This window comes from Podarcis muralis, chromosome 15, assembly GCF_964188315.1.
Source record: "Podarcis muralis chromosome 15, rPodMur119.hap1.1, whole genome shotgun sequence".
NCBI classification, from domain to species: domain Eukaryota; kingdom Metazoa; phylum Chordata; class Lepidosauria; order Squamata; family Lacertidae; genus Podarcis; species Podarcis muralis.
In genome coordinates, this window is record NC_135669.1 from 40,917,142 (window position 1) to 40,932,483 (window position 15,342).

The window sequence follows — 15,342 nt, forward strand, 5'->3', positions numbered from 1 at the left end:
CAGAGCTCCATTTCATTCACGAAGCGGAAGTCAGGTCCGTAAGCCTTCTGGCTGAATTCAATTGAGCATGAAATGCCTCCCAGCCTTTGAGTGGAGAAAGGGTTTCTCTCTCACTCCCTCCCACTTTGCTAAAAAGCCTTTCGTACCACACCCTCCAGTCATCCCAGCTCTTTTGACTACTCTGAAAACATACCTGCAAAAAACCCACCTTGCCCCAAACATGTCCCAGGATACCGGTGACTACCTTGGAAGAGGAAGGTTTTTATTCATTACTAGAAGCTTGGTGTTGCTTGGGAACTTGACGAAAGCAAAAAAAACAAAAACCCAGTGAAGTTTTGAAATCAGTGGTTAACATCAGTGAAGTTTAGAAAGGTTCAGTCTGCCACCTTGATTCAAAATGGTGTTCAGTTGTATCAAAGCACACAAAAACCTGCTCCTTGATCTTAGGAACCATCATGTAAAATTTGTTCACAGTACCTTAAGAGGGATCCAAATGCCGAGTGAACAAAGTACAGTACTCTCCAAAACATTTGGCAGATTCAAAGTACACCTTTCGTTTAAATCTATCCTTTAGAAAACCTCAGACACTTCAATAAGGAAAGACAAAAAGACACCGGTGGGTATTTGTTTGACAAAGAGCTTAGAGATGGATGAATACAGTCAAGATGAAAGATACCAAAATGTCAGACAGCCTACCGACTGTTGTTGCCATGACATCCAACAGTCAACATCAGTCTGATAAGCTATCCAACAGAAAGGTACAAGGCCATGGAGGTATCACGACGGTAGGCAGACGAGCGGGAGTGATCACGACACATGACACACATGCACCAAGCACAATCCACACCTTGACAAAAACGGTTAAACGCAGATGTGCAAGAAGAACAAGCTGGTATTCAAAGGTGATTGCACAGGTACGGCCTTTGTCCCAAAGAGAGCCAACTGAATTCAACCATAATAGGTCACTCTGAAACCTAGCGATGACACCCTGAAAAGGGAAAACAGGTGTCCTGGCATGGTTTGAGAAATAACGTACAAGGTCTTATATTTTGTCCCAGGAAACCCTCTTAATTGTTAAGGCAAACCAGTGATAGGCTTTTCTGTCTTATTCTACATCACAGGAATGCAGGAAGCTGCTTTCTACCGAGCTAGACCATCGGGTCCATTTAGCGTCGTATTGTCTACTGGTTCTCCAGCATTTTACATGGATATTTTCCTCCTGGAAATGCCAGGGATTGAACCCAGGGCCTTCTGCATGCCAAAAGTATGTTCTACCACGGAGCTATATGGTCCTTCCTCCAAGAGAAGACAGAAGAGAAAACGTGTGAATTAAAGGCCCTGGGGAAGCTTGAAAAATAAACGAAACTGAAGGCACACGGAACAATCAGAGGCCTGTCTCTGCCTTGCAATGTTGGGAAAGGGGAGGCGCAGCATTACCTCTGCATGCAAGCCAAAATAGGGTGGGCAGTCATCTAGGAGGGGGATACCTCTTTAAGGGGCCCCACCTGATATTTAGGGGAACTATCAATGTCTCCTGCTTTATAGGAAACTGAGGAAGCTGCCTGATATTGCCCAAGACCCTCGGCTCACCTAGCTTAGGACTGTCTAAAACGGGGACAGGAGACCTGTGGCCCTCCAGATTCTGCTGAACTAGCAACTCCCATCATTCCTGACCCTTGGGCCATGTTGGCTGGGGACGATGGGAGCTGGAGTCCAATAACTTATGGAGAGTCACAAGTTACCTCGTCCATGCAGATTGGCAGGAGCTTCCCAGGATATTCAGGCAAGGGCTTTTCCCAAGTGCTAGCTGGAGTGCCTACTTATGCAAAGGGAGCAGAGGCGATTTATTGGGTTGTGGCAAAAAGTGTTGCATTTTCTGCAGGTGTTAAAGCAAGACACAATATACACACTTGTAACTTCTGTTTAAGAAAAAGGCATTTAAAAAGATATTTGAATGGTTGTTTATTCCAGTCACCCTTCTTGCGCCTTGCAAGACACCTTCCTGTGCATTTCCTAACGATGCTATGCAAAACATCGCAAGTTAACCGTTTTTTAAAAAGAAACACAAACAAACCCAACACAACGGGCTACTTGTCAGTTAAATAAATAAAATTAACCAAACCGTGTCAAGGTCCCAACACTTTTCTATTTCCTTGAGTGAGAAGTTCTTGAGGGAGGGGAGAAATCAAAGAACAAAGAGCTCCGGAGGATCAGAGAGACCCCGGAGGGAGATAAAACTTTGCAAAATAAAATGAAGGTGAAAACAGGGATACAAAAGGGTAAAGAGGAGGAGGAAGAGCTTTAAAAGACCAAGACAAGAAGGTCTGGAATGATCCAAGGTGATTTTATATATATTTCTTCTGTTATCATCTTAACGTCATTCTAAATATACAGATTTTTTTTCTTTTTAATGGAAAAAAGAAAAGAGAACTCCAGCAGCAGATGGCACCAGTGTCTCTGCTCAGAACCATTATGAAGTTAAAAAAAATCTGAGATTCCACCCACCCCACCCAACATGTAATGGAGAACCTTTGAAGAACCCAGATGTTAGCATGAGGGTCATGCAAGTCTGCTAGCCAATCTAAGACTATTTATTCAATGTTAAGACTGGGATGGACACGTGACCATCTCAGGGGAGAAGGTGGAGCTACCAACTTTGGACTTTTTAATATTTTTTTTAGAAAAAAACTTAGTGGCAAGCTGGGTCTATAAGTTACAGTCCGGAGTTGTGCTGCCTGTTAAAAAAAGAAAAATCTGTGATATTGGGCTGTATTCAAGTAAGTTTTACTCAGGTCCATTGAAGTTAATGGAGCCATGTTAATAAGTTCAATGGGCTGTATTCAACCAAGTCCAAAGTCCTGGTCATTTGTTTCACTGAGTCTGAGTAGGACTAGCATGGAATACCACCCAGTGGGTCTACTCTGAGTATGAATGTTGGATATAATCCACTGGAAATATAAATTTAAAATAGGAGGCAATGTTCTCCCCTTATATTCCAACTTGGATGAAATAAACAGAAGCATGTACATTACCTTTACAAATGGCAATCAATGAGAAATGTTTACTAATCGGCAGAGTTACTTTGAAAAAGAATGATAATAAAAAACACCCCACAACCATCTCACCCACCCTCCAATTTCAAATAATGCCGATTTTGATTTTTTTTTTTTAAATGTGAGGCTGGTCGTCCCAATTAAATTTGGGGTCCGTCTCCCTCTTCCCCGGAGCTCATTTGGTTTTCTCCTCAGAGGACATCTGCTGGAGACGCTTAGCATAGCTCTGAGCCATCGAGTTTATAATGGACAGGATGAAATAGCACACCATGACGATAACCAACTTTTCAAACATCCACGACAGCCAGTTTTCGCTCTGCAGATGAAGAAAAAAGCAGAGAGAGAGAGAGAGAGAGAGAGGGGTGGGGGGAGAGAGAATCCAGGTTAGAATACACAGATAAAAAAATTTCCTTGGACTGACAGGGAATCGTTAACTTCTCCCCCACTTCCAAAAATACCCACCTAGCTCACTTAAGGGCTTTCAAGATTCTGACTTATTTGCCATAGAGCCCGAGAAGAGTTCTGGGGGATACTACATGCAGACACAGGCCAAATTTGCTGGGTCTTCTCTGTTGCCCCGGGGAAAATCCAGAATTGGCCCTATATAGCTCAGGGGCGGAGGACCTGTTTTGCCAGTGGAAGTTTCAAATTCTCTGCATCTCCGGTCAAAAGGGCTCAGGGAAGGAGGGCAAGTCACTGCCAGGTAGGGTAGTTAAAAAGCCTGACCTGGTCTAAGGCTGCTTCCTAAGTTCCCTACAAGACTTGAGTCCCACACTGCAGGGGTAGATCAGCAAAAGGAGTGAGTCCTTCAGGGGAAGCTAACTGAAGAAGGCCCAAAGAGCTTCTGAGGAAGGGCTGCAGGTAAGCAGGCAGAGAATTTGCTTTGCACACCGAAGGACCCAGATTCAATTCCTGGTACCTCCAGGTAAGGCTCGGAAACACTCCTGCCTGAAAGCCTCTAGTGAGTCGCTGTTGTTGGCCAGAATACTGAGCTAGGTGGAACAAAGATCCAACTCTGGTTTAAAGTAGCCCGATGCTGCCTCAGACTATTTTTATCTATTTAGCTGAGCATTGCCTGCAGGGGGAAGGCAATCGCACTGCCCATCACTCCATGCTTTGAACTGGGTGGGGACCCTGGACTTTACTGCATGCAAATGCCAAGCCTCTGCAGAAAGCTACTGGCACAATGAATGAGAAACACGCTGTAACAGAAGCTAATGCGAAACCACCCAGGGCAACCTTCCATCAAGACAGACCAATGGCCCATTTAAGCTCAGGACTGGCTACACTGACTGGCAGCAGCTCTCTGGGGTTTGGCGGGGGGGGGGGGGGACTTGGAAACGCCGGGGATTGAATCTGGGATCTCTTCTGCATGCAAGGCAGATCGCCTGCCCCACAGAGCTACAGACTTCCCCGGCTGCTCTTTGCCCCTGCTTTTTGGGCGCTTGAGCGCAGGCGCCTTCAAGGGGTTAACTAAGGGCGACCTGCCCTCCTGGCGCGTCCCCCGCCCCTCTCCCTGCCTGGATCCAGAGAGTTCACACTCGGGACAATAAAGAAATAGCAAGAATCCGCCGCGCCCCGTGCACAGTGCAGCCATTGGCTGGCAGCGGAGTTCCGCGAAAGGCCACCCCTCGCTTTTGTTTTGTTTGCAGCCTGTTCCGGTTGGCATCGGGGTTGTGCAACCCGCGACTGACGCAGCAGAAAAGAACTGCTATTAAGACATTTGCCGGAAAGAGGGCTGGAGAGGGGAGAAGCCTGGGCGTTCCCCTTCGGGGTCAAGAGAGGGCAGCAGCGAGCAGCAGCATTTTCAGAATGGGTCATTCACATAATTCCCCCTGATGTCGGCTTCCTGGTACCTGAAGGCTGCCTGACTTTCCCAGGTGGGACAAGACTCCGGATGCCCGTGAGTGCTGGACGCTCTGTGACACACTCGGTTCAGGGTTAGGGGAGGGATGGCGAGCTTGTGGCAACCTCCCCCCGGCCAGACCAGCGTTGTTGGGCCGCTGCTGCAGTCACCTCTGACCATTGGGCAGCGCTACCTGGGGCTGATCGGGAGTTGCAGCCCCATGCTCGTTTTAGGTTCCGGCAGAGAAAATACTAAGCATCAGGGTGTTCCTGTTGGGAGGAATCTTGATCTTGCCGGATCATCGCCCTCCTACGTTTGCTTTTGGAGTATTCCAACACGGAAGGGCACAAATTTAACCCGTGGTAGTCCTGGCTCAAGAGTAGACCCACTGAAAACCATGCACATGACCAAAAAAAAGGCCCATTCGCTTTAATGGGTCTACTCTTGAGTCAAAATGAGTTGGCGACAACTCTAAGGGTCATATAATAGTGCCCCCTCCCTCCTCGGGGTTGGCTTGCTTCCTAAAATAGACCTCTGGGACAGTCTTCTAACCATCATTTTAAAAGGTTCAGTTTTAAGGACTGCTGACCAGCTCTTCACCCCACCCTCTCTCTTTTTAAAAGCCAATTGTAAGAACATCAAAAGAACTGGATCTGGTCATCACAGGGGACACCCAGGCGCTCCAGTGGGAAGCCCCCCCCCCCCCCCAGGACCTGAGTGCTACAGCAACTCTCCCCATCATTCAGGCGATATATTTTTTTTTAAGCTACAATGTGACAGACTAGGCTGCTGCCCCTAAGAGGATCTTTAAATTCAAACCCCGAAGCTAATCCCAGAATGCAGGAAGCGGCCAGGGGAGAAGGTGGGGTGGGGGTGGGGGTGAAGTCAGGAAAACAGAAATAACAAGGCAGTAAGATTTCTTACCTGGGGTGCTCCTTCCGCTTTGTGGTGAAGCTTCAGCCGCTGGGTTTCCAAATATTGCTGAAAGGGCTTTTGGAGAGATGGGCCTACGCTGGGGACGGCGCTAGGTCGGGTCCCCCAAAAAGAGCAATTCAAGGCAGAACATTGGAAAAGGGTAAAGTCGGGTTTGGGAGGGGTGGGAAAGAGAGGATGGAAGAAAACAGCACAAGAGGAAAAAATATTATTTAGGTGGGGTGGGGAAAAACTTACCGCCAAAATTCAAAATCACAGCTTAAGGAAGTGGGGGCGATCAAACCGGAGGCACGTGGAAGAACCACGGGTCTTTGGGGTTTTTTTTTTTTAAGAAATAGCACGTGGTTATCGGCTTTCCTGATGGTTTGGAAGTACAGAAAACTCTCCCCTCTCGCAAAAAATAAAATTAAATTAAAGACAGAGAGAGGAAGGAAGAGACAGAGAAAGAGAAAGGAAAGGGGAAGGGAAAAAAGCCCAAATAGCAAATGTTTCTGGGCAGCCAAATGCCGGTTAGCTAGATCGGAGGCAGCAGAGAGAAGCTGGAGGTCTGAGGTTATATTGCTAACTGTTCTTCCTGAAAGCCAAGCCTGAGAGCGAGCTCAATGCCAGGAGTTCAAATGGAGTGACTTCTGAGAAGTCCCAACCATTTATCACCAAGGGTTCCTGTAAGAACTGGTTTGAACCGATTAGCAAGGAAATGACTTGGGCTTGTGTCATTCGCCCCAGTTTAAAAAAGAAGCTGCCTGCCCCCCCTCCTCCCACCTCTGTGACTTGCCCCCATCGGCTCAAAAGGAGGCGGGCCTTTGCTCCAACCAAGTCCTTATTAGGACAATTCCTGCGTCATCCATCCATCTATCCATCCATTCTCTCCACCCCCCTTCACACACTCCCTGGTCCAATAAAATAAAATAAATGCATTAGCCAATTCCAAAAGGGCACCTCCCACCCCCCCACCCCCCAAAAAAAAGGGGGGGGAGAGAAAGAAGCCAGGCAATAAAAGGAGAAAGGAAAAAAAAGTGGCTGATTAACAAGGAACAAAGGAAAAGCTGTGAACTTTTCCTTCTTCTGAATCATTTCATACTTTATGGCCAATGACTCTGCAGGCAAATGATAGTTACGGAACACACCTTACCTTGGGAGGAATAAGGAAAACTGATTAAAAAAACACACGCTTTCCCAGATATCTCTGGTTTCCCAACAGGGTACGGCGTGGTGGAAAGGCTAGCTCTCAGTGCAGAAATGGCTATTTGCTTCTGAAAGTGGCAACTGAAGATCATCCAGGCAATATGTTTACAGGGATATAGGTGTGGATGGAGGGGAAAGGTGTCCCTCCATCACCTGAGTAGAGAGTGATGAAGAAAAGCTTGAAAGGTGGGGAGAAAGGAAGTCAGCCAAGGACAGTTTTGCCAGAACAAGGAGATGCCCTCAGAGGCTGATAAGTTCCATATGATTAGATAAATTCTCCAGCCTCTCTCCTCCCTGCAAGTACTGTATGTGCCACTGAAATCAGAAGGGCTCGCATGTGTTGTTTAGGATTAGGATGCTAAGCTCCCAGTTGAGAGCAGGTGGGTTTGGGCAGGGGTGGGGGAGGCAGCTTCAAATCCTGACTCGGCCACAATGCTCAGCCTCTCAAGCTTATCCTACCTCATAGGGCTGTTGAGGAGGATGAAACCGAGGGGGGAGCAGAAGGCAGGAGCTCCTGCACCCAGGCAACTAACTGAGCCTCCTGGAAAAGTGGCAGGATGTAAAAATGTAATCAGGAAATGAATCGAGAAGCTCTGTTGCTTTGCTCTTTTGAATGCAATTAAGACACTAAAGGCAGCACAGTGCTTTAAGAGGGCCGGCTCTGCCATTAGACACAATGACCATAACTCCACATACAAAAGCCAGCTGGGCTAGTAGTTAAAACTTGCTTCAACACTGGCCACAGGATAGCATGCTCCATCACAGCTGAGGGCAGAAGTCTAGTTGTGGGGGCACAGCTGCCTCCCTCCCACATTTTGGGGGGAAGTCCTCTCACCGTGTCTCACAGGCCATGCTAAAGCGATCTTCCCCCTCCCTTGAAAAGCGAAACAAAAAAAGAAATCAAAGGAAAAAGCCCCTTTTGACAAGTTCTAGCTAAGAGGTGCCACAGAATGTGGTCAATATAATGTGCCCCAAAAGTGGGACCTAGCCCTTCTTCGTTTTCCTTGGAGACAAGTTTTTTTTTAAAAAGCCAAGTAAAAATGAAATATTTTTTTCATTGCTCTTTTCATGGGACATATGAAAAGCTATAGACTATGCTAGTTATACTCGGTAGATCTAACAGCATCTCAAGTTCCATTAATTTCAACTGATGTATTCTGACTTAATTTGCTATCACCTATGTAATTTATGTACATTTCTCCAGTTTGGATCTACTGATCCATTTGGAAAGTTTCAAGCAACTCTTATCTTAATGCACATACATGTATTTTCCTTTAGGGGTTAAATCTGTTTTAAATAAAAATTATCCTTGCCAAAGCTGCTGTTCCCCTGAATTTATACTGCATTCTTCATCAGTCCTTAAAAATCTAGTTACCTGAAGAAGTTATCTGAAGAAGTGTGCATGCACACGAAAGCTCATACCAAGAACTAACTTAGTTGGTCTTTAAGGTGCTACTGGAAGGAATTTTTTTTGTCTTAAAAATCTAGCTATGGCTATGTCCATGTTAATCACATTCAAAGCAAACTGGATGCAACCCATGATTTTTAAATTTTACCATACAGTAAAGTACTTGGTTTAAATATATATATATTTTTAAGGATTGGACAGTGAACACAGTTCAAACTGGGAACCGGTTTGGTAGTGGTATATTTTCCTTTATAATTAAAAAACATTTTCTCCCCAAGGTAGTGTGATTAAGGTAAAAATTATGTCAGCTTAGGAAAGTCTGCAAAACCAAAGTGAAGACTCATCTCCCTGCTATGATTGTGCAGAATGACTCGTCCAGCAAAAACGAGTCACCGTATTCTCAAAAATCACACTCGGGTTAAGATTTCAGATGACACAGAAGTCCAACAGAGAAAAGAGCTTTTGAAAAGGTAATGCTTTTGCTTGAACAAACCTGTATTAGGTAGGAAATACTTAGATGGTGAGAGTTGAATGACTGGCAAAAGAAATTATTCAGGTCTTTTTAATTACAAGAGCCGATATCCATTTGCCATCAAAAGTTAATTGCTGAACAAAGTTCGCATTGTTCAGGATTGGGTGGGTACATTTTCTTCCTGATGCTCAGTTTTATTCTCTCTCTTTTTTATATCCCTTTTCCCGTAACAGAAAACGGCGCAGAATGACAACCTTGTAAATCCATTGCACAGTATAAATTTTATTAAGTTATTCTGTGGTCTTTCGGGAGCTGTTTATGAAATTACACAACTGAGTGTTATCTACTGAAAATTTACAGCTTGTCCAGGAAATGTACACCATGCGTTTTTAATACAGAGGAGAATTTTTATTTATTTTAAATGTTTAAAGGCTATAGCTTCTGCTCACTCAGTTTGATTTAAAAAAAACCCCTCTGCAATTAAGTTTGGTTTATTAATTAGCATTTTGCATACTTATTCTTCATTTATGTAAGACTCTTTCAGAATGTCAAAAGGGTGAGAAACCGAAACTGAGAACAGCTGAAATGATTTTCCCATTATCCAATTAAAAGGGAACAAAACAACACATTATGGAATTTGAGTAAAAACTTTCTAGATGGCATGGGTTTTATTAAAGTCAGTCAACAGAGGATCTGAAAGATGTGTCCTCCAAAATGTGCATTTGACCAATATATATATCAAAGTGATGCCCTTACTATTATTACCATTATTCCACCATCCATGTGCATTACGCTTTATAGAGTGGAAGAACATAGGTCCTTGCTTCAGCTACTGCTTCAGTCAGTGACAGATATTTCAGGTATTATTTCAAGAAATCTGCCTTTGCCTGGCACGGACAATGACCGCAGCGGTGTCAATGTGTTACACTGCGCCTTTTGTTGGGCAAAACTGCAGAGTAGTAACATAGTTCTGGCTTTCTAGATTCAAAAAATAAAAATAAATACTGTACAGCAAGGCTTACTACCCAGGGCTACTATCCATGCAGTGTAAAAATAAATAAATCTCAACTTCTACAGATTTTACTTTTTAAATAGTAGCTTATCTTAAAAGCAAAATAAAAATTAAAATTGGGGTGTGTGTGTGTTGTCCCTATAGGTTACTGAAGTGCCAATCCTATACCTACTTCCCTGGGAATGAGCCCGATTTAATTCAATGGGACTTATTTCTGAGTAGTAGGGTCATACTGTCAGAGCAGCCAATGTGTTATTACAACCCTGATGGTGGATATGAATGAATAGCCACAAGCCCTGAGAAATTCTTATGATCAAAATTTTAAACATCCCTAGAATTATTAATGAATTAGCTAGGAGTCAGTTACTGGATTTATATATAAAGAATGACCCAGGTCAGCTACTAACAACAAAGGCAAATGTATATCTAAAAAGCAAAAAGGAAAAAAAAGGAAGTAAAAATTATGGTGTTCCTTGAGAAGGATGTTCCAAACTCACCTTAAATTTCGCTTTAGAAGAAACTGTGACAACTGGCTATAAATGTGTAAGGTATTCCTATAGTAGATTTTTTAAAAAAGTATTCTTCTTTACTACAATAAGTGTTTGTAAAGTATGCTCCTCACTGGACTTTTTTTTTATTTTGAATGATGAATTGGAATAAAATTTATGCAATTAAATGAAGTACTACGACGACTGTTAACTGTTTTACAATGCAATCCTGTATGTAAATTGAGGCCAACGGGACTAATTCTACATGCAACACTTTCTTAGAAAAAGGAAATCAAGGATTACAGCCTCGATTTCCTTTTTCTAAGAAAACCAAGAGTGTGTGATTCAAGTACTTCTGATCCCCACGGAACAGAGTGGGCAACCCTAATTTTACCTTCCAATTTGATGGAACTTAACTGGATTGTGCCTCAGCTTAATTTATTTCTGTTACACTCAAGTGATATGAGATACCTAGTCACCACTCAGTGCCGAAACCTCTGAAATCAACTGGCATGTCTGAATGTATTGGATCATGGCCACTGTTTGCTAAAAGCTTAATAAAACCTAGATTTTAAAAATACCTTTAGCCACCCTGATTTTATGAAGACAGATGGGAGTATAAATAAAATACAATTTGCAGTTTAATTTCTTGTACTTTTTTGTGTTTGTGTTTCAAGGCTGCTACAAGTACTAAATCCAGTTAAATGACCAAATAAAAAAATGGGAAATGTACATTTTGGCTCACAGAACATTTCATATTGTGAAACGTAACAATGTGCCAGTGATGGTGGTTATGATTTTAATGTATAATCTGTTTTCAGGATAGCTACCATCACCCAAAATGTGCCCTTTGAGGGGGGGAAATCTGTTCTGATTACTGTCATCTGAACAAAAGGACACATTTCTATCAAAAAGGCTGGAAACATTGGTAGTGTATTTAGTATCTAAAAACTGTTTTGTCCATCATCGCAACAAATTTTATTTGAAATTGCTTATACAGTACTGCCTTTTGGCACTAAGTATCCAATTTTGCATCCAATTAAAACAGTTTCATAAATAGCTGGGCAGATCAGAATTGGAAAAATATTATTTACAGTCTCTAGTCTTTGAAGACGATTTGTTAATATCACCTTCACAGCCGTTAAAACTAAAAAGCCACTATGCTGAAAGTTAAACATTTTGCATGATGCGTGGATTTCAGTGTGACAGTTAAAAACATGCTTTATTCCATTAAAATCAGTGGGATTGAAACTCGACAGAATCATGCTATAATCATTATTGCCTTTATTACATTGATATCCACCCTTCTCCCAAGGAGCTCAAGAAAGCATACATCATCTCTTCATTAATCTCACAATAACCCTGCAAGGTAGGTTAGGCTGAGTGAGTCAGTCTGGCAGTGGCACAGAAACTTCATGGCTGAGCAGAGATCCTAACCCAGATATCCCACAGCCCAAGTTTCTAGCGCAGTGAAATGTGCCCTTCCATCAAACCCTCCTCTGAACAAATGAAGCACTATTACAACTGACACTCCACCCTAGTGGGATCAGCACCCCTTTCCTCACTGACTCGATATTCCACATTTTGACAACGTCCCGAGGCAATCATCTCTGACCATTTCTCCCCTTGCACTTATAAAATCAAAATCCCATCTGCATTGGGGAACCCTGTACTCCAAGCTCCAAAGTTTGCGTAAAGGTAAAGAGACCCCTGACCATTAGGTCCAGTCGTGGACGACTCTGGGGTTGTGCGCTCATCTCGCTTTATAGGCCAAGGGAGCCGGCGTACAGCTTCTGGGTCATGTGGCCAGCATGACTAAGCCGCTTCTGGCGAACCAGAGCAGCACACGGAAACACCGTTTACCTTCCTGCCGGAGCGGTACCTATTTATCTACTTGCATTAGACATGATTTTGAACTGCTAGGTGGGCAGGAGCTGGGACAGAGCAACAGGAGCTCACCCCATCGCAGGGATTCAAACCACCGACCTTCTGATCGGCAAGTCCTAGGCTCTGTGGTTTAGACCACAGCACCACCTGCGTCCCTTAGAGTTTGCACAGTACATGGTATTGCAGGAATATGGAAGCATCATCAAAATTTCAACTACAGAAGTACACAAGATAACTTTTAAACAGCCAATTATGTGTATTACAAATCTCTGCTATGCTTCGGGAACAACGAACACTTCTCTATTAAGAATTTGGAACTGGTCACTGTTTGGCTAGGAACTGGACCCTGTTCTTTATTCTAACAGCCAAATGGGTCAACGATCTTACATTGCCCGGCGTCCCTTTTCTTAATAAGCAACAGACAGAAACCGGTTCCAAATTGTTTAATAGCGCAGTCCTAAGTGCTAAATATAGTTAAGCTCCTCGGTCTTTTCTTTTACAAGCCAGATGGCCTGGCCTGTCCAGAATTCATTGTACTCCGGACTAACGCTTCTGGACATTTCTTGCCAGCTTTCGCGGACAAGGAAGCACATGTTGCATTTAAGGATGCTGAACATCCTTCAAGCAGCCGGCCGAATGCACTTCTGAGAGCTGCAGGTTGCTGTTGTTTTTGGTTGTTGTTTAAAAAAAGAGGGAAAGTAACTAGCCCTCATGAGGAAGGACAGCTTAAGGAGATGGCGATGGCGTATTTGAAAGCCTCAAAGTAAAAAGCAGTGGTTGGTTTGCCATTCCAGTATTTGGGTGGGATTTTTCTGTGGCGTTCTGTCTCGGGCACCACAAGCCCTTGCGCTCCTACTTCAGAAAATTCTCATGCTCTAAAGCAGTGGTTGTCAACTTTTGCAGACTCTGGATCTGTTTTTAAACTCCATGCAGCAACATAGGACTGAATCTCTCCCTCTCTCTTCTGTCTAACGTTTCCTCTCCTGTTCCGACAATTTCTCGCCATTTTCTCCTCTCTGTTCCATCCTCCCCTCTCCCTCACCCTGGCTGTCTCTATCCATCAACCTAACACTTTCTAGTCTCTTCTCTTTCTCCATCAGCCGTGGTTCACAGTTCCTAAAACCACTGACAAAAGTGTGCATTGAAAAGCATTCTGTTCAAACAACAGTTCATCTACCAATTCTGAAAGTTTTAAAAAGAAGGTAACTAACCTACAGCAGACAAATCTTGAGCCCCTGTCCCCCTATCCATTGGGAAAGAGGTGCTAGAAGATTTCAACTAGGGGAGTTAAGTAGGTGACTAGTACAGTGGTACCTCGGGTTACATACGCTTCAGGTTACAGACTCCGCTAACCCAGAAATAGTGCTTCAGGTTAAGAATTTTGCTTCAGGATGAGAACAGAAATTGTGCTCCAGCGGCGCGGCGGCAGCAGGAGGCCCCATTAGCTAAAGTGGTGTTTCAGGTTAAGAACAGTTTCAGGTTAAGAACGGACCTCCGGAACAAATTAAGTACTTAACCCGAGGTACCACTGTACCTGCTTTCCCCTCTGTTCACACAGAACAGTTTTGAAAGTGAACAGAATGATGGCAGGGGCTGGAGATGATGAATGAAGGGTCTCCTTTCCAGTAGTGGCTGGTGTGATAATGTAGAGCTGCAGAGCCACCCTCCTGAAACCAGCTTACCTGGACAGGTCAGGGCAGTGGCGAGGCTGGAGATGGGCGAAAGCATGAAATCTAGCAGCACATCAGCCACGAACGGATTATCACCCTCCTCCCATACAACCACAGAGAAGGGAGGTGTGTGTGAAAGCGAGTTAGATTGGCATCTTGGCTCTCTGCTTGCCTCTTTGTTTCTGATACAAAAGGAAATACCTCACTCTTAAGCAGACCGCTGGCCCATCGGGCACTGAACAGCCGACTCTACTTGTAAGTGTTTTTTATTCCCAGGCAGGGTCTTTCAAGACACACGTTTGCATATGGTTTGCATGTGCATCAATGCAAATTTAGGGAACCAAAGGAAAAAGGTGCCTGCAAGCTATTTTTTAAAATAAAGAGGAGGATGATTGGGGGCACACTGCAAAAGACCCTGGGCTCAGACCTCCACAGGTCCCCCACCCCTAGACCTTGGTCTCATCCAACGAGGTACAGTGGTACCTCAGGTTAAGTACTTAATTCGTTCCAGAGGTCCGTTCTTAACCTGAAACTGTTCTTAACCTGAAGCACCACTTTAGCTAAGGGGGCCTCCTGCTGCTGCCACGCCGCCGGAGCACGATTTCTGTTCTCATCCTGAAGCAAAGTTCTTAACCTGAGGTATTATTTTTGGGTTAGTAGTGTCTGTAATCTGAAGCGTATGTAACCCGAGGTACCACTGTACTTTTAAAGATTGCCTGAAGATATGCATACAAAGTATGTAGTCAACACCCAGCTCTGCCATTCCTCCCAATACCTCTTTTAGCCAGCAGTTCCCCACTTAATTCTGCAAAACCACGAGGACTAGAAACCTGAGTGCAAGTGGGCAGCAGAAAGCAGGTATCATATTCCCGGCTCCAGGCCTATTAGTTTTTGCCATGGTGGTGCCGGGGAATTTGACCTCACAACCCTGAGGCTTCTTCCTGGCTCTCCCTTTGACAACCTGAGTGAGTCAGGACTGCAGGCGTCAGATGTGGCCAACAGACTCTGCTCCCTTTGAAATGGTATCGCAGAAGCAGATCGTTGAAACATGTTACCTCGAAGGAAGGAAGGAAGGAAGGAAGGAAGGAAGGCGCCGTAAGGTGATGTACATCATGCAAACTATACGGAGCAAGATGCACATTGATCGGTGACTTAAGAATGAGTCACATATCTCATCTCACAACCCTGCTCTGGAAGGAGAAACAAAGACGTGAGGAGTAAGAAGGGGTGTCTGCGCAGGCTTGCTAAATGCCCTAGTGATGCTCTTGGCTGTGTACATTTACATCTTCATTTAAAGCACTAGTCCAGCATCTTGATCTCACATTAGTCAGCCGGATGCCTGTGGGAAATCAGCAAGCAGGATTCGACCACAAGAGCACTCTCCCCTC

The 15,342-nt window shown here is 44.3% G+C and overlaps 1 protein-coding gene and 1 long non-coding RNA gene across 2 annotated transcripts in view; one reads left to right on the plus strand and one right to left on the minus strand.

The window, feature by feature from the left end:
• Nucleotides 1-1,945: 1,945 nt before the first annotated feature.
• VMP1 (vacuole membrane protein 1) overlaps nt 1,946-15,342 on the minus strand; it is a 109,822-nt gene continuing 96,425 nt past the window's right edge. Inside the window, exons 11-12 of the mRNA XM_028708698.2 lie at nt 5,824-5,923; nt 1,946-3,369 (exon numbers count right to left, since the gene is read on the minus strand). Of these exons, the coding sequence (XP_028564531.2) occupies nt 3,229-3,369; nt 5,824-5,923 (241 nt within the window). The 3' untranslated portion in view covers nt 1,946-3,228. The remainder of the gene's footprint in view (nt 3,370-5,823; nt 5,924-15,342) is intronic.
• Nucleotides 5,918-11,042, plus strand: LOC114585816 (uncharacterized). Its single transcript, XR_003703994.2, has 2 exons — nt 5,918-8,895; nt 9,131-11,042. It is a non-coding gene; the product is annotated as an uncharacterized LOC114585816 (long non-coding RNA).